General features: G+C 45.8%; 1 protein-coding gene across 4 annotated transcripts in view; it reads left to right on the top strand.

The window, feature by feature from the left end:
* Positions 1 to 22,985, top strand: part of LOC138608329 (glutamate receptor ionotropic, kainate 5-like) — a 62,223-nt gene extending 39,238 nt beyond the window's left edge. Inside the window, exons 12-21 of one of the 4 annotated variants that reach the window (XM_069680890.1) lie at positions 2,753 to 2,866; positions 9,495 to 9,604; positions 10,047 to 10,220; positions 12,200 to 12,365; positions 12,515 to 12,740; positions 19,053 to 19,181; positions 20,053 to 20,208; positions 20,275 to 20,285; positions 20,660 to 21,113; positions 21,231 to 22,985. In XM_069680890.1, the coding sequence (XP_069536991.1) occupies positions 2,753 to 2,866; positions 9,495 to 9,604; positions 10,047 to 10,220; positions 12,200 to 12,365; positions 12,515 to 12,740; positions 19,053 to 19,181; positions 20,053 to 20,208; positions 20,275 to 20,285; positions 20,660 to 21,113; positions 21,231 to 21,361 (1,671 nt within the window). In that variant the 3' untranslated portion in view covers positions 21,362 to 22,985. The other 3 variants (XM_069680889.1, XM_069680888.1, XM_069680887.1) reach the window with 3 other exon arrangements.
* The last annotated feature ends 368 nt before the right edge of the window (positions 22,986 to 23,353 follow it).

Genomic DNA, 23,353 nt, shown 5'->3' with positions numbered 1-23,353 from the left:
CACTGATGAAATTTCAGAGGTAGAAGCTCTTAAAACAACCTTATGCTTTCAAACAAACACACACACACACACACATACACACACACACACACTACAAGGCCCAGCAGTCTGATGAAAGTGGGTGAAATCCGTTTTACAAGTGTCTCCTCGTTAATCAATTAAGTGTTAATTAAGGAGCAGAGGGGAGTCTGGGGTCCAGATAAACGCTCCTCCATGGATCCACTCAGAGCGTCTGTTCTCTTCACCTTAATGAGATTATCTTTCAACTTTAAATTCACTCCGACGTGTTTACACGGCGAGGTTAAACCCCCGCTCCAACGTGGAACACTAAACACATGTGGGAAAGGTGAACCGTGATGTTGGCTTGAATATAAACACAGACAATGAATGAATGGCCGTGTGAGATGGACATCAAGATGAACGATGCGTCTCCATCTCCTCTCGTACAAAAGCGCTGCCATCTTGCTCAGTTGTATCCAGAGCGTGTGCAGCAGAGATCGTGTGAAAACACTGAACGTTGTGTTAATTTGATTAGAAGTTCTTAAAAATCTCCTGATCTGGTTCAATCCCAAAGAGCCGCTGCAGATGTTGTTGCTGAGGTCTCCACACGCCCGGATTTAAAACAGTTAATGTGTAAATCTTTTCCTAACCTGCTCAGTGTCCAACTCATTTCAGGGAAACAATTACAGAAAGTTGCAGTCGGTATATCAGGAGTGCTCAGCCTAAATTAAAGTGTGTCTTAGCTTGAAATGGGAGCAGTGTGAGCTCTGTGATTTACCCGCTGAGCCGCAGCACGAACAAAAGCTGTTCTCTGGCAGCTTTAGTGCCCTGCAGCCCCCTGAGAGCCGCACAATAACAACTCACTGTTAACTTCTAATGCAGTCAGTAACAGCGGAGCCCTCCACAATGACTTCTGTACAATAAAAATCAATATTTCATTAAAAGTCTCGGGATCTCTGCACAGAAGGTTTATACATCTGGAACAAAGCTGCTGCCTTTAATCGCCGCTCCTGTGGAGGAAAAATCAGAGTGCAGTGTGTAAAAACAGACGGCTGTTCAATTAGAGACTGTTGGGACGACTCTTTGTCCCGTTAATGCGCCAGAATATCAGTCAGAGCGGACAGTAGTGCTCATCTGCTCTCACGCTGCTGCAGAGACACCATTAACCTTGAAAACATGCAACAAAAATGATTATGTCAGAGCGACTGTGCAGGAGGGAGACACCTGACGATCTGTGCCCCGAGGGGCATTCTGGATGCTTTCCTCTGTTTGTTATAACGTGGTGTTGAAGTCAGCTGACGTAGTATGAAGAGCATACTTTGGGTGGTGGTCGGGGCGATGCATGACTCAAACAAACACAGGACCTCCAGAAAACTGAGACTAGATTCTTGTGGGAAACTGAAAATGTCATCATTTATTAAAACTTGACTTCTCTTGAAGTAACAACAAACTTTATTTACTACGGAAGCCCTAAGCGGACATGCACCAATACATTTTATTTACTCCGGTTTCCTGAGTCATTTCCGGTTGTTTTCTCAAGATCTCGATTAAACATGTAATTCACAAACGCCAGCGCTAACAGCTAACAGCACAGCTAACAGCTAACAGCTAACAGCAGCGCTAACAGCTAACAGCACAGCTAACAGCACTGTGCAGTAAGAGTGACAATATTAGCTGCAAACGAGCTGGTGGGAACTGCAGCGCAGTATTATAAGGGCTGCTACGCTCAGAGTTTCCAGTGATCGCGACAACAATTCCAACTTTTGTACATCATATCTATAAAAACAGTCTGTTAATAATATTCTGTCATTATTGTTATAATCAGGAGACCAATCAGTCGGGGGCTGTGTGAGGCTCAACCCCGGCACACTTTGTCCACATGTGCGGAGCCGTTACGCATGGCAGAGCTGCTGCTGCGGGCTCGCTGAAGAAATGCAGCTCCGTTACAGAGAGTGAAACTGTAAACACCTGTCGAGTCTGGACTTTACAACAAACTGTTAAAGAGCTGCCCCGTCCTCTCCCTGCTCATCATCCATCTGTGCATGGAGCTGAGCTCAGCTAATGCCTGAGAGCGCAGCACGGCGCAGCAGAGGTGCAGCTTCTCTCCACAATCAGACACAAAACAAGAGCAAACAGCACCAGCTGCTAAACTTTATAGGCATTTTTACATTTCTGAAAATGTAAAGTGCCTTTGAGTATCATGAAAAGCACTTTATAAATAACATGTATTACCATTATTATTATGATTGCACTGGAATACCATCAGTGCAGTTTGCTTTGTGACCTTGAGACGGGGCAGATAGCCGGGGCAAATGATTTATGATGATTTATGGAGCAATCAGCAGCTGCAAAAAGACAGCTGGAATACAAACACGACTCCAACCCAGGCGACGACTTAGTGGGTCAGTTTGTACCATCAAACAAGACCCACAGGACGATTCTAAAGAAGTTTAATGTCTAAATTATCTACACGTAAATGTGACATTGTGCATGTCAGTGACATCACTCCAAAATGTAACAGAAGTCAACGTTGACTTTGGTTTTTAAACTGGTGTCAAACTGTCGACTTCTAACCTAAAAGGACTTTTCCCTCTTTCTGCTGACTTCCACCTTTTATATTGTAATGACTACAACGCCCACTAGAGGTCGCCACTGTAACTAACTAACCGTAAAGTTAAATGTGGTAATAATCTCTCTCTCTCTCTCTCTCTCTCTCTCTCTCTCTCTCTCTCTCTCTCTCTCTCTCTCTCAGAAAGCAGACCTGGCTGTCGCCGGCTTCACCATCACCTCGGAGAGAGAAAAGGTGATCGATTTCTCCAAACCCTTCATGACTCTGGGGATCAGCATCCTCTACCGGGTCCATCTGGTACGTTCACCTCTGCACCCTTCTACTGATTCATTTCATTACCTCTAGCTTGTTGTAGCCTAAAGGTCGTGACTCGTACGATGTCCGTCTGAGGAAATAACCCCAGTGCTCTTTTTAATGATGTCTTGGGTTTGAAGACTACAATGTTTGACAGGAAGGCTGAAACAGCTGCTAATTAAAGTAGGAAATAGAGCATTTTTGGGGAACTATTTTCAGCGGCGGATGAATTTGGTGCTCCAGTGAGTATTTGGAGCAGCAGGACGGTGTGTGTGGAGTCGAGTCAAATCAAACTACAGTGTGTGTGTTCATGGTGATGAAGGAAGATGTTACGCAGCCCAACAGGAAGAGTCGGTTCATTTTTGGACGACAATGAGCACGATGGCTACCCTTCAAAAATCTATGATATTCTAATATTTGAATTTGGTAGTGAGATCTGTTGGTGGTGCAGCCTCAGGAGTAAGGTGGTGTAAATGTTGCTTTATGTTGTTTTTGGTGTCTAAGATGAATAAATGAGAGCGCACAGCTGCAGAGCAGATTGTCCTCGTGCTGAAGGAGCCAGCAGGCTGTTTGCTTTCCTCTAAATAAGTCCATGAAGAAAAAACTCCAAACTTTACAAATTGAACAACGGAGCGTTTGAACCTGTTGACATTTCCTGTCTGCCTCTCTCTCTCTCTCTCTCTCTCTCTCCCTCTCTCTCTTCCTCTCTCTGACTCGTCCGGTCGGTGATTTGATGAATTCAGAGAGAAAGCGCTGCAGTCACAGCAGCAGCCGCCTCCTCAGCAGCTCGGAGCCGGAGGCAACAACAGACCCCCGCCTGCTCCGGCCGCACAGTCAAACTGAGAGTTCAGGATGGAGACACAGCAAATATTCCTGCGACCGGAGAGATCACGCAGGGCGGGGGGCAGATAAAAGCAGGGCTGAGGACACAGAGAGAGGGCATGTTTCTTCTTCTGTGGTGGAGGAGAGGGGATGTGAGTCAGCCGGGGGAAGGTGACAGGAGAAAAAAAATATGAGTTTTTCCGCCTCTGAGGGAGGATCAGTGACTCTGCCTCCCTGACAGGAATACGAAACATGGACATCTGCACTTCCTGTGAGTGTGACAGAGGCCGGCTCAGGCTGGAAATGTTGGTGAACAGACTGCAAACAGGCCAGCAGGGATGTTTGTGTATTTGCATAGCAGACTGAGGGAGGGACGGTGTGTTAACTGTGAATACAGAGAAGTCAACAAGCGACAATTATTTCTGCTTCCAGAGGAAAAGTGTTAAAATAAATACGTTTGACAGTTTGTTGGATGCTTTTTAAGGTGTTTTCGGTCTCTGTGGATGCTAAATAAAATATGACAGAGTGTAAAAGGTGAGCGAAAGGTGACAAATAACAAGAACAAACACCTGAGAATGTGACGCAATCCCAAACAACAGCTCTGTAAGAGGCTTTGTGAAGCTGTCTTTTAACATCCATGCTCTTACTCTCAGTGCCATTAGTCTGTAACATGAGAGGTGGGTTCAAGTCCCATTTACACACACACACCATAAAGCAGGGGGGGATTTAGGGCGGGGCTACCTGTGATTGACAAGCTGCTATCACGGTGCCCTCTGCAGGACTGCAGCGTCGCTTGTAGCTTATCCTGACAATACTTCAGTTTGCTCACTCGCTGTATGTTAAGATGTACTGCTGCTTCACTCCAGGTAAAGGACCAGGTTCTCCCAGCACACAAAAGTTGAGGTACAGAGATGGATGTCTTGTTTGACTCAGGGCACCCGCTGTCTCGATGCTGCCCAGAGTCAGAGTCCTCTTTCAAGCCACTGTAAACACCCTCAGTACTGTGGTCCCTGTTGTGAAACGGGCCTTGTTGGTCCTTGTCAGAACTTGTTTAGAGTGCAGTCCTGTTGTCTGCCAGTATTCCCTGCTCTGCTGTCCTCGTCCAGGACTAATAAACCTCCTCCTCCTGGAGGTCCAACGCTGCCGTGCTACATGTTTAAACACTACTATCTCTGTGCTTCGGGCTTCCAGTCCGGGCATTTACTGAGCTAACTAGCTAAAAACACAGATGTAATGTGAAGCATCTGTCCAACAAACATTCCAATGTAAGACAGAGATGCTGGTCGACATCATCAGGAAATAAAACATGATCTAATTTCCCCAAAATCAGTGAATAAAGTAACTTGAGGTTTGGTATGATCAGTGAGAAGCACTCCAGTGAAGTTCATGAACTTTGACCTCCGCCCAAAAGGGACAGCAGGTTATGACACGTGCCTGAGCATGTTTGATGGATGACATTTGACCAGCAGCTTCGAATACAGTCATATTTCACAACACAACTTTTAAACTTTGCACACACATTCAGTCACAGTTCATTGCAGAAGTATTCGTCCTCCTGGAACTTTCCCACGTCATGTTCCAGGTGCAAACTAAGATGGATTTATTGAGGTTGTATGTGATAGAGCAACACATCATAGTCCATAAACAAAACAAACTAATGAATTCTTATGCGCGGCTGTGTATTTGCCAGAAAACATTTATCCAACAGTACAGCAGAGTGTTGCTCTGAGTCCTGAAACGTGTAAACTCAGCGTGGGACCGCAGCAGCTGGTTGCAGCAGTGTGAATGTGAATGTAATGACAATAAATGTTAATAAAACATTTATTTAATGAGTCGGTAAAACGTAATGATGCGTCTCTCTGAGGGCAGCTCATGATGTGCAGATACTGTACATCTGCTCATCAGTATTCACCTCCACCATCTGTCCTCTGCGTTTGATCCGCTCTGCTGTGAGGCCGTCCTCGCACTGCAGAGTCCAAACGTCATCCTATCGAGTGTTTATCTCAGGATTCGGACGACACAGACAACGTTTTTATCACCGAACGTTTTTATCTGCAGTTAGAACGTTTTTATCTGTAGTTAAAACATTTTTATCTTAGAACATATTTATCTACAGTTAGAACGTTTTTATTTACAGTGAGAACGTTTTTATCACCGAACGTTTTATCTGCAGTGAGAACGTTTTTATCGACAGTTAGAACCTTTTTTATCTACAGTTAAACATTTTTATCTTAGAATGTATTTATCCACAGTGAGAACGTTTTTATCACAGAACGATTTTATCCACAGTTAGAATGTTTTTATCGGCAGTGAGAATTTTTTTTATCTACCATTAGAACGTTTTCATCAACATTTGGAACGTTTTTATCTACAGTTAGAACGTTTTCATCGACAGTTAGAACCTTTTTTATCTACAGTTAAACATTTTTATCTTAGAATGTATTTATCTACAGTTAGAACGTTTTTATCGACAGTGAGAACGTTTTTATCACAGAACGATTTTGTCTACAGTTAGAACGTTTTTGTCTACAGTTAGAACGTTTTTTATCTACAGTTAGAACGTTTTTATCACAGAACGTTTTTTATCTACAGTTAGAACGTTTTTTATCTACAGTTAGAACGTTTTTTATCCACAGTTAGAACGTTTTTATCACAGAACGTTTTTTATCCACAGTTACAGCCTTCAGCTGTGAGATCAGGAGGAGGACTCCCTGACATCATAAATTCACCCCTCTAAACACCAGGCTGCTGTTATCGAGTGCAGCACTGGTGACCATTATACACAGGACATAGACTGGCTAACAGGCCATGCAGATGATAGGCACACACACACACACACACACACACACACACACACACACACAGAGGAAGTTCAAGGCTTGCAGTCAAATTATTTCTTCAGGACAAAAGTACTAGCCAACATAATCATTAAGTACCAAAGTAAAAGTCCTCATTAAGCACAACAGCCACTTTAACAATAATTTATATTATATAATTATATTTAAATCACTTTATTAGCAGCTCATTTTAACTACTTTAGTGCTGGGTAATATATAATCTATTATGATACATAGTCATTTATTAGTTTACCTTCATAAAGTGTTAAAACTGTAAACTGTAAAGTTTTCCAAAAATGTGGTGTAATGAAGTATAAAGTAGCCTAAAGTGAATATGCTCATGTAGAGTACCTCAGAAGTGTACTTAATATACTGTGGCTAAGCCTCTATCATGATTGGATCACAGTCAGTCACAGGTAGCCCCGCCCTAACCCCGCCCCTCCTTCTGGTCCCTGTGACTCTCAATGGGAGCATCAGTGACTAAATGAACATCATGCTGTGTTGAAGAAGAAACTAGAGACTGAGACCATAAAGTCATGAGGAACATGTTTACTGAGGGAATACATCAGGAGAGGAGGAGGAGCATTTTGTCATTGACTTCGCCCCCTGCTCTGGACGTTGGAAAGAATGCAGGTTTAAGGCACTTCTGCTTCGGCTTCACTTTTGACACAAAGGGGGGGCGTCCATGTTTTTTGATGGAAAGTCACAATCACAAATATAATTGATCTTTTATATCCGTCGTAATTAGTCAACCAGGTCACTTTGTATCGGGGTTATTTTTGTTCATGAGCTTGATTCTCCCAGATACTAATTATGTCACTTCCTGTCCCTGGCACACAACCAACGTCTCCTTGCTGATGATGTCAGAGATTGTTGTACTTGCTGTAATAAATTGTCGTGCCTCAGATGGAGTGAATAGCAGAGTGATAATATATCGAGCACTAATGAATTGGGAGCAGCAGCAGACATAAATTCACACTGCTGATCACCAGGGGGCAGGAACGCTGATAAACATGATGGCTCTCACTAATGTGTGTGCACAAGTCAACAGCCTGAGCAATTAAAGAGATTACCATCTTTAAGTGTGCTTGCCAGCTATTTGGATGGATGCTGCGTGTGTGTGTGTGTGTGTGTGTGTGTGTGTGTGTGTGTGTGTGTGTGTGTGTGTGTGTGTGTGTGTGTGTGTTTTACAATGTGCATTAAGCTCTTTATACCTCCAGACATGATTGTTGTCTTTATTTGGTTACTTCGGGAGTCGCAAAGAAGAATCAATGTGTTAAAGAGCCTGACATGTTCAGATGTGTGTGTGGATTAAAGGCTGCGTCTTTCTGCAGCAAACCGTCATTAAATTGAAATATTGTTCAACCCTGATAGGAGCAGAAATATGTGACATCAGCAGGAGTGCCAACTTCAAACTGGAGAGAGGAATACAGACACAAAGAAGCTCTTAGTTTGAGCAGTGGTGGATGAAGTACCTGAAAGCCGTACTGAAAGTACAGATATCAAACCAGAGGATGACTCTGGTACAAGTTAAAGTCAGCTGTTCTAATATTGCTCCAGTAAAAGTCTTTACTGAACTTAAACAATCTTGAAGATTTGGGTTTCGTTCACTTTGGCGCCACCTAATGGCGATACACAGTAATTACAGAAGGACACTTCCCAGTTTAACCAGACGTCCACGGTCGGCTCCGGTTGTAACTCCTGATTTTCCTGGCTGACGGTCGCTTTCCTTTTCAGACTGTTTGCTTCATCTGAGCGTCGAGTTTGTTTCTTCTTCTTTGGATTTTCACTTCTTGTTGAAGTTGTATCTGTAGTCATCCATCTTTTCTTTGTTTGTTCAGCCATAGTAGATTACTGTTTACTCGCAACACTTGCAGAGAGCAGAAAAGCAGCCGCTTAGCTCCGCCTACCCTCTCTGGCAGACCAACCACTGCTGGCTGATGGAAAACGCGTCACTAACTGGGCGGGGCTTGTGATTTTGAAAGCATTGAAAGTAAAGTACAAGTAAATGATGTTAATCCTTCTTTAATCGTTACTCGCTCACGTTCTCGTTCATGAGTTACAAATTAATTAGTTCAGTTTAGCATTCACCAAAAATATGAGCATGTTCGACGAACGCGCTCTTTAAGGGACAACACTGACGACACACCTATACATGATCAAAACACTGATACATGTCGTGTAAAAGCAGCTTTGAGTGGTTGAAACAAAGTGCTATGTAGGTACAGTCCATTTCCTGTTATCCATGCTCACGCAGGATTTCCGGTCTCATCAGACACGTCAGATTTGAGCCGCCGGCCGCTTTATATGCAGTTTTTCGATGAGTCTAAATAAACAGAAGCAGAAGCACAGCTGATCGTCTCGTTTACAGCTTCAGACATCTGCTGACATTAGATCCAATCTGGTTCTTTAATGGTCTTCTCTGCCCGCTCCTTCATCAGGTAGACGCTGGGTCGGGATGTGATGGGAGCATCTGACGCTCGTTTACACGTTAAAGGCTGTAACTACAGTCTGCCTCGTCCTCTGGTTTTGTTGTTGTATCTGAATTGCAGGTTTAAGTGCAGAGAAACGAAGCTGAAAACGGGAAATCCAGAGTGTTGTTTTCCAAACCGCTCGTCTGTCAGTCACAAAGTGCGGGTTGTGTTTTTCAGGCGAGACGTCGACAGATTTGAGCGACAGGTGGTCATTATGGACTCGCTGCTGCCAGCGGGAGACACGACAACTTCCTCTGCTGTTAAACGCAATGTTTCACTTCAACTCAAAGATCCTCTGGCTGCATGTCAGGGTGTTACTCAAAGCACGACTGCTCTCCATATTTGTTTTCATCAAGTTGCCCTGGTTTATTCCGCCTGTTAGCCTACTCAGAGAGGATTATGTTTATGTTTACGTGTGTGTGTGTGTGTGGTTGTGTGTGTGTGCGTGGTTGTGTGTGTGGTTGTGTGTTTGTGTGTGTGTGTGCGTGTGTGTTTCAGGGTCGTAAACCGGGTTACTTCTCCTTCCTGGATCCGTTCTCTCCGGCTGTCTGGCTCTTCATGCTGCTGGCGTACCTCGCTGTCAGCTGTGTCCTCTTCCTCGCCGCCAGGTAACACACCTGCCTGTGTGTGTGTGTGTGTGTGTGTGTGTGTGTGTGTGCTGTTCACACCTATGAATAAGACCTTTGTAGTAATAGTTTTATTCTGTCTGCCTGTGATTTTATCTGAACAAATATGATTAACATATAACTTATCTTAACAGCTGGTGATATGAGAGTGTTTGAAGAAGTTGTATATCCTGTGTAAAGGTGTATCCGTGTGTGTGTGTGTCCGTGTGTGTGTCCTTGTGTGTGTCCGTGTGTGTCCGTGTGTGTGTCCGTGTGTGTGTCCGTGTGTGTGTCCGTGTGTGTGTGTGTCCGTGTGTGTGTCCGTGTGTGTGTCCGTGTGTGTCCGTGTGTGTGTCCGTGTGTGTGTCCGTGTGTGTGTCCGTGTGTGTGTGTGTCCGTGTGTGTGTCCGTGTGTGTGTGTGTCCGTGTGTGTGTGCTCCTCCAGGCTCAGCCCGTACGAGTGGTACAACCCTCACCCGTGCCTGCGGGAGCGGCGGGACGTCCTGGAGAACCAGTACACGCTGGGGAACAGCCTGTGGTTCCCTGTGGGCGGCTTCATGCAGCAGGGCTCAGAGATCATGCCCCGCGCTCTGTCCACACGCTGCGTCAGCGGAGTCTGGTACGTTTTACACCAGCCAATCACAGTAACCCTGATTTTACACCAGCCAATCACAGTAACCCTGATTTTACACCCTCCAGTCGGCCTTACTGCATCTAAGTGCTGTCAAAGTCCTTTTTTCCTCGTCTCTGCTCCTCCGTCCTCCTCTCTCCTCCGTGCTCCTCCGTGCTCCTCTCTCCTCTGTGCTCCTCTGTGCTCCTCTGTGCTCCTCTGTGCTCCTCTGTGCTCCTCTCTCCTCTGTGTTCCTCTCTCTTCTGTGCTCCTCTGTGCTCCTCTGTGCTCCTCTGTACTCCTCTGTGCTCCTCTCTCATCTGTGTTCCTCTCTCCTCTGTGCTCCTCACTCCTCTGTGCTCCTCTGTGCTCCTCTCTCTTCTGTGCTCCTCTGTGCTCCTCTGTGCTCCTCTGTACTCCTCTGTGCTCCTCTCTCATCTGTGTTCCTCTCTCCTCTGTGCTCCTCACTCCTCTGTGCTCCTCTCTCTTCTGTGCTCCTCTGTGCTCCTCTCTCATCTGTGTTCCTCTCTCTTCTGTGCTCCTCTCTCATCTGTGTTCCTCTCTCCTCTGTGCTCCTCTGTGCTCCTCTGTGTTCCTCTGTGCTCCTCTGTGCTCCTCTCTCTTCTGTCTTCCTCTCTCTTCTGTGCTCCTCTGTGCTCCTCTGTGCTCCTCTGTGTTCCTCTCTCCTCTGTGCTCCTCTGTGCTCCTCACTCCTCTGTGCTCCTCTGTGCTCCTCCGTGCTCCTCCGTTCTCCTCTCTGTCCGTCGCTCCCTCCTCAGGAACATTAGGTGAACATGAACAGATGGTGAACTGGCTCTCAGGTGAAACTGATGATGTCAGTTTCATTTCTCGTTTTCTTTACGCTCCTCTGCCCTCTCTCCGTCTCTCCATCTCTCCATCTCTCCATCTCTCCATCTCTCCATCTCTCCTCCTCCCCTCCTCTCCTCCACTCTTGTCCCTGGTCTTTCCGCAGACACAGATATCACAGCAGCTTGTAATGAGACTTCTGTCGAGCCGCGCTGCATCGTGATGAAGTTATTTTTGCTTTGGTGAGACGACTCCTGCTGGAGGAGGTTTTCTCTCCTCCGTCAGGCTTTGCTTCTACACGTGTGTGGCTCCCGCTGAGCTGTGTGCACAGAGCTGTGTCGTCTGGTATGAAACAGGAGAGTTCAGGAGGAATGATGAGGTCCTCTTGGCTGTAGAAGAATCCAATCTGAACCGTGCTGACCTTCATCTGCCTCAAATATTCACTTCAACAGGAAGAATATTCCAACCAGACCTCGCCGTCCTGCTGGCTGCTAGAAGTGAAGAAACAATTACTCTCCAGTTTTCCTTTCCCCTCTCTCTCTTCCTCTCCTCCCTCCCTCGCTCCCTCCCTTGCTCCCAGTAGCTGCTGTCAGACAGATGGTGGAGTGATACTGGAGGGACTGGAGGGTTCATCAGCATCTTTCCTCTGACAGCTCTCAGCCTCGCCAACCCGACAGAAACTCATGAGGGCTGCAGCTCAGAGTGCAAAACACTACTTCCTGTTTGTCGGCCTGTTTGTTTGCACAATTAGGGGCGTGGCCTCTCTCCCACTGGAGGTGTGTGCAAGCCGATGGATGTAGCCACCAGCGTTATACAGTCTTATGTTGTCTATGGCAACTGGAATAGGAGGATAATGACCAGAACACCTTCCTGTGTCTCATTTCCTCCTGCTCCCTCTCTGCCTGCCTCCCTCTCCTCCTAATTCCCTTGCTCATCACTTCGGTCTCATTTCCTCTGCAGTGGAGGCGTCCCGCTCCGCTCTGCTGCAGACAGAGTTCATGTTTAGGTTGATGATTTTTACCTAAAAATCCTGACGTTTCCTGCAGAGCGCTCCATCTGTCTCCCTCCTGCCTGCCGCTCACAGCTCGTAATGAAAAGAGGGAAAAAAGAGGGCGAGACGGTTTGAAAGTTTCTCAGGGTGAATAAAGGTTAAAGCTGTTCTTCCTCTCTGCTCGTCTCAGGTGGGCCTTCACTCTCATCATCATCTCGTCCTACACGGCGAACCTGGCGGCCTTCCTGACCGTGCAGAGGATGGAGGTTCCCATCGAGTCTCCGGACGATCTGGCCGACCAGACAAACATCCAGTACGGGACCATCCACGGGGGGTCCACCATGACCTTCTTCATGGTGAGAATCATTACAGATAGATGTTATACTAATGATCGATATAAAATAAAAGGTTCCTGCACGTTATGACGGGGATGACCTCCTTCACCTCCAAAATCCGACCTTCTCTGTCTCCAACGTCCTCCGCCCCTCTCCTCCTCCTCCCTCAGAACTCGCGGTACCAGACATACCAGCGGATGTGGAACTACATGTACTCCAAGCAGCCGAGCGTGTTCGTGAAGAGCACCGAGGAAGGCATCGCACGCGTCCTCAACTCCAAGTACGCCTTCCTGATGGAGAGCACCATGAACGAGTACTACCGCAGCCTCAACTGCAACCTGACGCAGATCGGAGGGCTGCTGGACACCAAGGGATACGGCATCGGCATGCCTCTGGGTGAGTTCGATTTACACCAACGTGTTTAAGTTTAGAGGGTTTTTTTATGTGTACGTATCAGTCAGGGAGTCACATGAGTCAAAAACAACTAATCAGATCGCAGGCATCTCCAGCAGAGCAGAGAACAGGTCCTATAATCATATTGTGCATACTCTCTGCTTTGTTTATGTGCAGTGTGACTGTGTGTGGTCGGCTGTCACATCACGTATTGTCTGCGATGTATCGAGGCTGTTGCGTCCCGCTCGGCTCCTCGCGCAGCGGTTCTGTTTCAGCAGTTAACCGGGTCAGATTCTTTGTGCAGCTGCTCTTCTTGGAAAATTAAATCCTCCTGATTCCAATTTGGCGTTGGCCAGCTCTCTCCGGTGTCTGACCGGGTCTCGTCATCTGCCTCAGACTTGTTTCTGGTGATAAGTGTTAGCGCATACATTAGCATGGCTAATGGAGGAGGGAGGAACAGATGTGGGGAGAGGAGAGGGAACAGCGGGAGGATGGAGATTTTGGGGAGAGCGGCCTGTCAGTCAACCAGCCTGTTAAGTGATTTAAATAAAAGCAGCAGAATTACCCAGGTGCCCCAGGTCCTCATTGTCTCCCATGCTAACCGCTCTGACTGACAGTGAGCGATTAGCATCAGCCAGAAGACGAGGAAATGAGAACTCACAGCTGCTTGAGTCATTCTGCCTTTTGTTTTGGACGTCTGATGTAAAGTTTGTTTCCTGTTTCCAGCTGACAGACGTCTCCTGACCTTTGAAAAGTCTTTGTAACCTAAATGATGATTCAAGCATTTATAAAGTTTTCATTTGAACCAAAACCGTGACACATCCATAAACCTACAGCCTGTACGCAGCTGTACGTGTGGAAAACAAGGAAAACATTTGGAGGCGTCAAACAAGAAATCTCACTTTTTTGAGATTTAAAGATAAAATCTTGAAGTTCTCAGTTTTGTTGTATTTGGCGATAAAAAGGAAATTGTTCATTAGATGCTTTCCTCCCTGACTTTAGACCCGAGACTCAACACGAGAGTCAACGGGTCACCGCCACAGACTGTAAAAAGTCAAACCCTCTCTATCGCCCCCTGCTGACTGGCTGCAGTATAGTTCATAAAGCCCGCCTCCTCCATGTTAACAGATGGGACATGAGTCAAACTATAAAATCAAAATACACGTCAAATACATTTTTCTCAAACATGGTTTCTGTCATTATAGTTAGTTCTTATCATGCTGATTTATGTCCGAGTGTTCATTTTTATGACAAGTTTACTTTTAATTAGTTATTTGATGCTGTAAAAAGAGGGTGTGGCCTAATGATTGACAGCTCTGTTGACAAATGGGGCTCCTGCAGCGTTCTGTTCCCGAGTAGCAGAGTAGAGGAGGAACGGCGAGAGGAGACGTAACTAACACTAACACTACAGTCATTGAACTTTCCATCAGCGTGAATATCTGCTTCAGACCGACACAAGAAGCTGTTCTGCTGCAGACTGAGCCCACCTGAGGGCTCCAACACGCCAAGGACACCTGAGGGCTCCAACACGCCAAGGACACAAGGTAAAAGTGTGTGTCGGGTAGAGGACGGGGCGGGACGTCGATACTGCAGCTCCACCAGCCGATCTCTGCTGCACACGCTCTGGATACAAAAGACGTCACCAGCTCCAAACGGCAGCACCGCCTCTGAGCAAACCTCATGAACGAACCTAAAGAGTCTCTGATCTCTGCTGGAAGGAACTTCAACCTGGTTTCAGTTTTGGATAATAAATATTACCTGGAGGGGATCACAGTCTTGGAAACCTGCCAGGTGAGGTATTTGGCTTCCAAGGAAAAAGTTTTCTGAAAAATGCAGATATGAATTTTTTATAAGAGCAAAAAGAAGAGGAAGTCAGGAGGTGACACATGAATCATTCTGTATCTAAAATATGGAGGATCTAACGAGTAAAAGTGTCATCACTTTGTCAAAGACTTATCTTCCTGCTGTCCGTCATTCTGTGAAAGTCATCGTCACTTTTTAATGGAATAAGAAAGAAGATGGATGGACCAGAGAGAGAGAGAGAGGGAGGACGAGGTGAGGGTGAGAGCTTCTGGATTTACAGCTGTAGAGGACAAAATATTAACGACAGGTACCAATAAAATATAACGAAGACTCCGAGCTGAACTTCTCTCTGTAACAATGTCACCTCGGACTTTATTCAACTTAAAGAACAATCATCTCACAGCAGCTAAACGTTGATCCTCCACTAAACGTGGTCTTGATCCTCGTTATCTTCATACGTATATTAATTCTTTTTGTGTTAAATGTAAATGATTTCTATTGTACAGTGACTCAGTGATACAGTTTGTATTTATGAGACCGTCTGCACCAAATATACAACTTTAGGTCGTCTTTGCAACAGTGAATAATGACATATTTATGTTTGTGGTTCAGCGTGACTTCAGCTGACAGCACATGAAGGAAGAAAAGGCATTAGTCAGCGCAAAGACAGGAAAACAGACGTCCCATTTTTACAAAAAGTCGACTTTGACTTCTTTGAAGTTAAAACGTAGTTCGAACGACGTCCTTTAGAGGCCCCACTTTCAGAAATGTTGGTTTGACTCGTATAAGAAGGAAGGGACGACATTTGTGGACGTATGGGTTGGAGGAAAACATCGCAGCTGCATGGATCATGTTCCCTGGTGATGTTGTTTCTCTCGTGAAGGATGTGCAATATTTTAATTAACATTATGTAACGCGGGAGGAGGACGTCACAGAGGTTAATGAAGTGCTGGGTTTTGACAGCATGTTGCATGAAACAAAAGACTTCAGTGGTCATTTTACGGACATGTAACATTTTGTGAGCCTGTTCACAACATCGGTTTGAATATTCTGCTTTAATAAATGAATCAAATCACTGCCGTGTGTGGATCCACTCTCTGGGACAAGCTGGAGTTCAGCTGATATCAGGCCTGTTCGACAGAGCTGACCTTCAAAGTGGAGGATATTTTCTGAAGCTCATTAGCTGCATGTCAGTTTTATTGAGCCATGCACAAAATTATTCCTCAACAAAATCTGGTTTGCAGACAGTTATGAGACAAGTGTCTAATAGCTGCATATTGCAGATGAACAAGATGGTCGATCAGATCATCAAGAAAGGTGTGAGGTCATTCAGAAGTGAGTTATTTTCACACTGTCAAATGTCCCATGTATTTATCTGTGTCACAGTTCTGCATCAACATCGTTTCTTTCAACGGCAACATCAGCATCCGCTTTAAAAATCAGGTATTTGTCTTTTTGTCTTGTTCGCGACTGAGCGAACAAGACTGCTAGCTGTCGGTTAGCAAGCTCATTAGCTTAGAGAGCTTGTCTTCAATAACTCTTTATTGAATCAAATCATTTGTAATCCTGAGAACAAAAAGGTAACCTAAAGTATTCTGCCCAGTAAAGACAAAACAGGAAGACTGTTAGATAGTTATTGTAAATGCTGCTAGCATGTTCCCAGGCTAATGTTGCTATTGTTTTAGCGGTTAGCTCGCCAGCAACAGTTCTTCACAAAGAAGCATGGATGAACTGTTGTTTCAGGCGTTTATGTGTGTATAATAAAGTGATCTACCTGGCATTACATTCATCACACAGCATATTAGCTGCTGTTTATTAGTAGTATAGTTTATTTCTAGGATACAGTGTCTCTGTGTGACACCATGCTACTGCTTACTACATTTTAAATGTCTGACCAGAAATGAAAGCCAGTGTTCCCATTCACAGAGGTCTATTTATCTTTGGATGAAGCAGGACAAAGAGCTCAGGTGCAAAATGAGATTCACAGAATCAGCAGGCTCGTTTGATTGGTATAAAAGATGCAGCCGCTGCGTCGTGTCTTTCTCTGCTCTCTTAATATTTCTCACTTTATCAGCACACGTGCTCCCTGGATGGAAAATGTGGATATAAAAACCCTGAGAGCAGCAGAGACCACGCTGTGCCTGTTAGTGCAGCTCGGCGTGTTTAACAAAGCCAAGGTGAGCAGGTGAACTGTGGGCTCCACTTTGCTTTATTCCCCCACAGAAACTCTGAATGCAGGAGCTGAATGTGCTGCACGCCGTGTTTCGGTGCCTTCTGTGTCTTGTTAGAAAGATGATTTAGTTCAATATTAACAAAGAGAAAAACCAAAACTCTTCCTGCAGCTGAATTTTCTCTCTGATGCTTTTCTAATAATTGGTAATGGAATTAAATAGAAATCATGTAGAAATCCACTTTAACTTCCTTTAAATTTCTGAGAGGATTCAAACTGCTTCGTGCTTTTGTCCAAGTCTGTACATTTTAGCATCACACAGTGACCACAATGTAACTCTTCTTGCATTATATTATAGAAAACAGGTGCAAAACAACCACAAAGAGACACAATTCAAGCAATCATACAACCACCATCTGGAGACATAACGGGCATCAAAGGACCCAAACATCCAGCTAGAGACAAAGAGACACAACACAACCACATAGAGACACAACACAACCACAAAGAGACACAACACAACCACAAAGAGACACAACACAACCACAACACAACCACAAAGAGACACAACACAACCACAAAGAGACACAACACAACCACAACACAACCACAAAGAGACACAACCACAAAGAGACACAACACAACCACAAAGAGACACAACACAACCACAACACAACCACAAAGAGACACAACCACAAAGAGACACAACACAACCACAAAGAGACACAAAACAACCACATTGAGACACAACACAACCACAAAGAGACACAACACAACCACAACACAACCACAAAGAGACACAACCACAAAGAGACACAACACAACCACAAAGAGACACAACACAACCACAACACAACCACAAAGAGACACAACCACAAAGAGACACAACACAACCACAAAGAGACACAAAACAACCACATTGAGACACAACACAACCACAAAGAGACACAACACAACCACAACACAACCACAAAGAGACACAACCACAAAGAGACACAAAACAACCACAAAGAGACACAAAACAACCACATTGAGACACAATTCAAGCAATCATACAACCACCATCTGGAGACATAACGGGCATCGAAGGACCCAAACATCCAGCTAGAGACAAAGAGACACAACACAACCACAAAGAGACACAAAACAACCACATTGAGACACAAAACAACCACAAAGAGACACAAAACAACCACATTGAGACACAAAACAACCACAAAGAGACACAACACAACCACAAAGAGACACAACACAACCACAAAGAGACACAATTCAAGCAATCATACAACCACCATCTGGAGACATAATGGGCATCGAAGGACCCAAACATCCAGCTAGAGACAAAGAGACACAACACAACCACAAAGAGAAACAACCACAAAGAGACACAACACAACCACAAAGAGACACAACCACAAAGAGACACAACACAACCACAAAGACACACAACCACATAGAGACACAACACAACCACAAAGAGACACAACACCACCACATAGAGACACAACACAACCACAAAGAGACACAAAACAACCACATAGAGACACAACACAACCACAAAGAGACACAAAACAACCACAAAGATACACAACACAACCACAAAGATACACAACCACAAAGAGACACAACACAACCACAAAGAGACACAACCACAAAGAGACACAACCACAAAGAGACACAACACAACCACATAGAGACACAACACAACCACAAAGAGACACAACCACATAGAGACACAACACAACCACAAAGAGACACAACCACAAAGAGACACAACACAACCACATAGAGACACAACACAACCACAAAGAGACACAACCACATAGAGACACAACACAACCACAAAGATACACAACCACATAGAGACACAACACAACCAGACCAAGAGGCTCAAAATGATCTCAAAGAGAGCCACAGCCTCTTTTTGTGTCTCTGTCAGTGTGTTGCTCTAATAAAGGAGGAAAGACTTTCACATGAGCCCACGTCGTCTTGTTATCTGTCAGGCCCCAACACATTGTTCCTTCAGTTATTTCTGTTGTCAGTCCGTGTGAATATTTACCAGAGCAGAGCTCAAAGGACACATAGGATTCTTTTTTTCTTTCATATGAATGAAATAATAAGTCCAGGTGTGAAAGTGACACAAAACTGTGACTGAGGAAGCTGGACTTTTGTTGCTGAGCGTTCACTTCCACAGGCTGGACCTCTCGACGCAGAGAAAAAGCAGCGACCACACATTGTTGAGACCCAGACGATTAGTTCGATTTATGTTTGTTTACGTTTTTAAAATGTCAAATATTCACCTTTGACCTGACCGAGCTTGGGCTCTTCTTCCTCCTTTGCAGGCTCTCCGTTCAGAGACGAGATCACCCTGGGGATCTTACAGCTGCAGGAGAACAACAGGCTGGAGATCCTGAAGAGACGCTGGTGGGAGGGAGGACAGTGTCCCAAAGAGGAGGACCACCGAGCCAAAGGTGGGTGTCCCCGACAGACGGAGACAGAGCGGCCCTCAAACTGAAGACATGAGGATGGTGTTGATATTCTATCATAACACTAAAGCCATTAAGCAGTGTCAGCTCTGAGTGTAAGAACTCTGTGTGTGTCTGTCTCCGCCTGCCTCTCGTCTGTGTCCACAGTGATCAAGACGACTGAATTTTCCCTTCAATGTTTCTATTATTGACCCGTGTTTGTTTTTCTTCCTGTGTGCGACGAGATGAGACAGTTTGTGTCCATCGACTTTCTCGCTCAGATCATGTTTTCAGCAGCCGATCATTATGGGAATGTGAGTCCTGTCTGAGTATTGATCAGCAGCTCTCTGTCATCTGTTCCAACAGCTTCTTTCATTCCCTGAGCGCGGGGGAAATAAGGTCACACAGCAAAACTAGAGTGTGTGTGTTTGTGTGTGTGTGAGAAGATCAAGCCATTAAGATCCCGTTAAGACCCATTAAGGCTAATCAAGTGTCTCTTTGTTGCTGATTGCACAGTATACACAGTGTGTGTGTGCATGTGTGTGTGTCCTCACAAAGAAAGAGAGGCGCTGTGAGGGAACAGCTTTCGTCCTTTCACTGATTTAAATTGTGTTTAAGATCAGAGAGAACTTTGTGTGGTTGTGATGAGCTGCTCTGGGAACACTTGCTAAAATCCAGGATGTGTTGGGGATTTTTATTTCCACGTTTTGAACGTTGAACTGTGTAAAGTGACCGTAAACGTGACGAGTTGTAGCTCCTACCTGTCACTCAAAGAGGCCAAGGTATTGATTATGGCTGAGTCAGGTTTGCTAAGTAAATAAATAAATGTTCTCGATTGAACGTCCTCTGCGCGTCGTCGTGTTTCCGTGTGTTTCAGGTCTCGGGATGGAGAACATCGGAGGGATTTTCGTGGTCCTGATCTGTGGCCTCATCATCGCCGTCTTCGTGGCCATCATGGAGTTTGTGTGGTCGACGCGGCGCACCGCAGAGACGGACGAGGTAAACCTTCATCATCACCCTCCTCCTCCTCCTCTTCCTCTCTCGTCCTCCTCCTCCTGCCCCGCCCCCGGCCTCAGCCTCAGCTCAAACTCCTCAGTAGGTCATCCGCCTGTGTGTGTGTGTGTGTGTGTGTGTGTGTGTGTGTGTGTGTGTGTGTGTGTGTGTGTATTTGTTTGCAGTCAGCTGATCAGAATGTGCTTTATTGAAATGTTACACTTAAACGTGCTCAGACTTAATCATTTAAATCGTGTGAAATGTGTGTGCGTGAAGAAGAGGTGAGACAGGATGTGATGAAGAACTTTGTTATTGTACTTAAGAAGAGTTTTCAGGTCTCTCTCTCTCTTTCCACTCCTCTCTCTCTCTCTCTCTCTCTCCACCCCTCTCTCTCTCTCTCTCTCTCTCTCTCTCTCTCTCTCTCTCTCTCTCTCTCTCCCCTCTCTCTCTCTCTGTGTCTCTCTCTCTGTGTGTCTCTCTCTCTCTCTCAGGTGTCTGTTTGTCAGGAGATGCTCACAGAGTTTAGAAACGCTGTCTCCTGTAAGAAAAGTTCTCGCTCTCGTCGCCGGCGCCCTCTGAGCAGCGCCGGGGGCGGAGTCCTGCGTCACCCGTCCCGTCTGGCTCTGGCCGCCCCTCGCCCCATCCGTCTGGTCCGTGACATGCGTCTCAGCAACGGCAAACTGTACAGCGGCACTGGCCCACTGACGGGGGGGCCACCGGGGCTGGGACTAGGAGGAGGCCCTGACTTGGGCCCGGGGCCACAGCGGCTCCTGGAGGACCCGCTTGGCGTCAACGCCACCAACAATCCAGCATCAGCCCTGGTGGCTCCGCCCGCCCCGCCGCGCAGCTTCCTGCAGGCCTGCAGCCACGTGAGGATCTGTCAGGAGTGCCGGCGGATCCAGAGCCTTCGACCCGCCACCCTCACACCTCCCCCTCCTCCTCCCCCCTCCTCATCATCCTCCGCCTCCTCCTGCTCACGGATCCCTCCGTCCGTGCCGACGCCGGGCCACCACCACCGCCACAACCCCCACCACCACCTCCACTACCACCACGGCTCCATGTCGCTGCCCCGCCTCCCACCGCCGCCTCCTCCAATCCCAGCAGACAGAGCCGACAGTGACGGGGGGGCGGGGAGTCCACGGCGGACCAACACCAAACCGCCGCCACCCGCCTCGACCACTTCCTCCACCTAAGACGCCAACACGCCCGCCGACAGACTTAATGGGGGGGCACGACTGAGAGGAGGGATGCTTCATGGGCCGTCATAAGAGGGGTCAAAGGTCGAGGGTTTTTGGCCCCAAAGACAAGCTGGATCAGTCCAAACTGGCCTCGGCGGGGGGGGTGGAAGTAACCATTTTGACCTGTTTGCAGGGTCATTCATAAACAAATCCACTTCGGCTCAGCGGATCGTACCAATAACCTTTCAGAGGGGTGGACGGAGCAAACCGCTCCGCATCAGACGCTACCTTCATCGCAGGGCTGCGGACGATGGACAAACAGGAAGTGACTTTCATCAAGACGCCATCCCGAGGCCTCGTTTTCTGCGCCAACTATCTGGCCTCCCCCTCCTGCCTCGGCCAATCATCTCGCTCCGTGCCAAGTGAGGAGGAGTCAGAGACAATGAGAGACAAGCTGTGTTTATCAGCACTGATGTTTTACTGTTTGAATACTGAACCAGGTGTTTGTATAGAGGGAGAGCTACACACACATATAAACACACACACACTCACACACACTCACACACACACACACACACACGGTAGCAGAGCAGCTGTACAGTTATCATCTGTCAATCATTTGGATGTCTCTGGAGTCAACGTGCAGGGTGTCATTTTTATTCCAAACAGTAAGTCAGTGGAGCTCAGACAATTACGCACACACACACACACACACACACACACCTACACACACACACACACACACACACACACACACACACACACACACACACACACACACACACACAGGTAAACTTGGAGGGCAAACTAGATTTAAAACATTCTGATTGTACTTTCCTTCCTGTCGGAGCATTAAATCTGAGTATCGCTTGTTTTCTTTCTTTTTTTACAGTTTTTTTTTGGAACAGACCGTGACTCATTTTTAATTGATTTCATGACGGAGTTCAAAGGTCGCCCGTCCATAAAACGACGAATCATATCGACCCATAAACCAACATAAGTGCTGATATTGATTGTCGATTCCACGTGTAATTGCTTCCCGCGTCTGCAGGCTGCGTTCAAAAGATGTGAATCAATTCCTGAACATTTTTTTATTGAACACTTTGTAATCATTGTTGAGTTGAAGAGCAGTGCCTGGAGTTTCTGTTTGTTTTATTAGTTTCACTACGAAAATGTTTCAAACCAGCAGCATCTGAGACAAAGATATTGTTTAAGGAAATGAGTGAGAAGTGTGTGTGTGTGTGTGTGTGTGTGTGTGTGTGTGTGTGTGTGTGTGTGTGTGTGTGTGTGCGTGTGTGTGTGTCATGTTTCGTCTGTTTCCTTTGCTTTCGTTCAGCTCCTCCGTCAGACTCGTACCAGCAGAGCTCAGCGTGTCGGCAGGATGGAGACAACAGATGACGATGATGTTAATCTGATGATCCTGCTGCTCATTATTACTGATAATGATGACTCTGTTGTTCATTATTATCTATAATGACTCTGTTGTTCATTATTATCTATAATGACTCTGTTGTTCATTATTATTCATAATGATGATTCTACTGTTCATTATTATTGATATTGACGTGTGAGTGACTGTAGGAGGGGACCGGCCCTCTGATGTTCAATATATAGACACACGTTTGGAATAAAAAAAACAGTCAATGTACCAAAAACGATGTTTGCTGAAGTTTTTGTTTGTCTGACCTCCTGACCTTTGACCTTTTCTCTTAACAGTTGCAGGATGGTGCTCAGGTGAGTCCAGATGTTCTTTTGATCACACATCCGGGTGGGCAGAGCTCCAGAACATACCGAACATCGTTAAATGTTAAATATCGGCTCATTTATAAATCAGGCGTCGACCTGGTTCAAACCTGATTTATCAATAACAAATTAAAATGACCAAATGTTATTTTGTCTTTATTTGTTGTTTATGTTTCATAATGTGAAAACGCATGTTTTTGTTTTTAATATTAAACATTGTCCTCCTCAGGCTGTCACATGTTCACTCAGGACCAAACACTCATT

This window comes from Semicossyphus pulcher, unplaced genomic scaffold, assembly GCF_022749685.1.
Source record: "Semicossyphus pulcher isolate SPU_LCO1_2020_fin unplaced genomic scaffold, fSemPul1.0.p SCAF_5, whole genome shotgun sequence".
Lineage (NCBI taxonomy): Eukaryota > Metazoa > Chordata > Actinopteri > Labriformes > Labridae > Semicossyphus > Semicossyphus pulcher.
The sequence above is the reverse complement of the archived record's forward strand: the minus strand, read 5'-3'. Positions and strand labels throughout refer to the sequence as shown.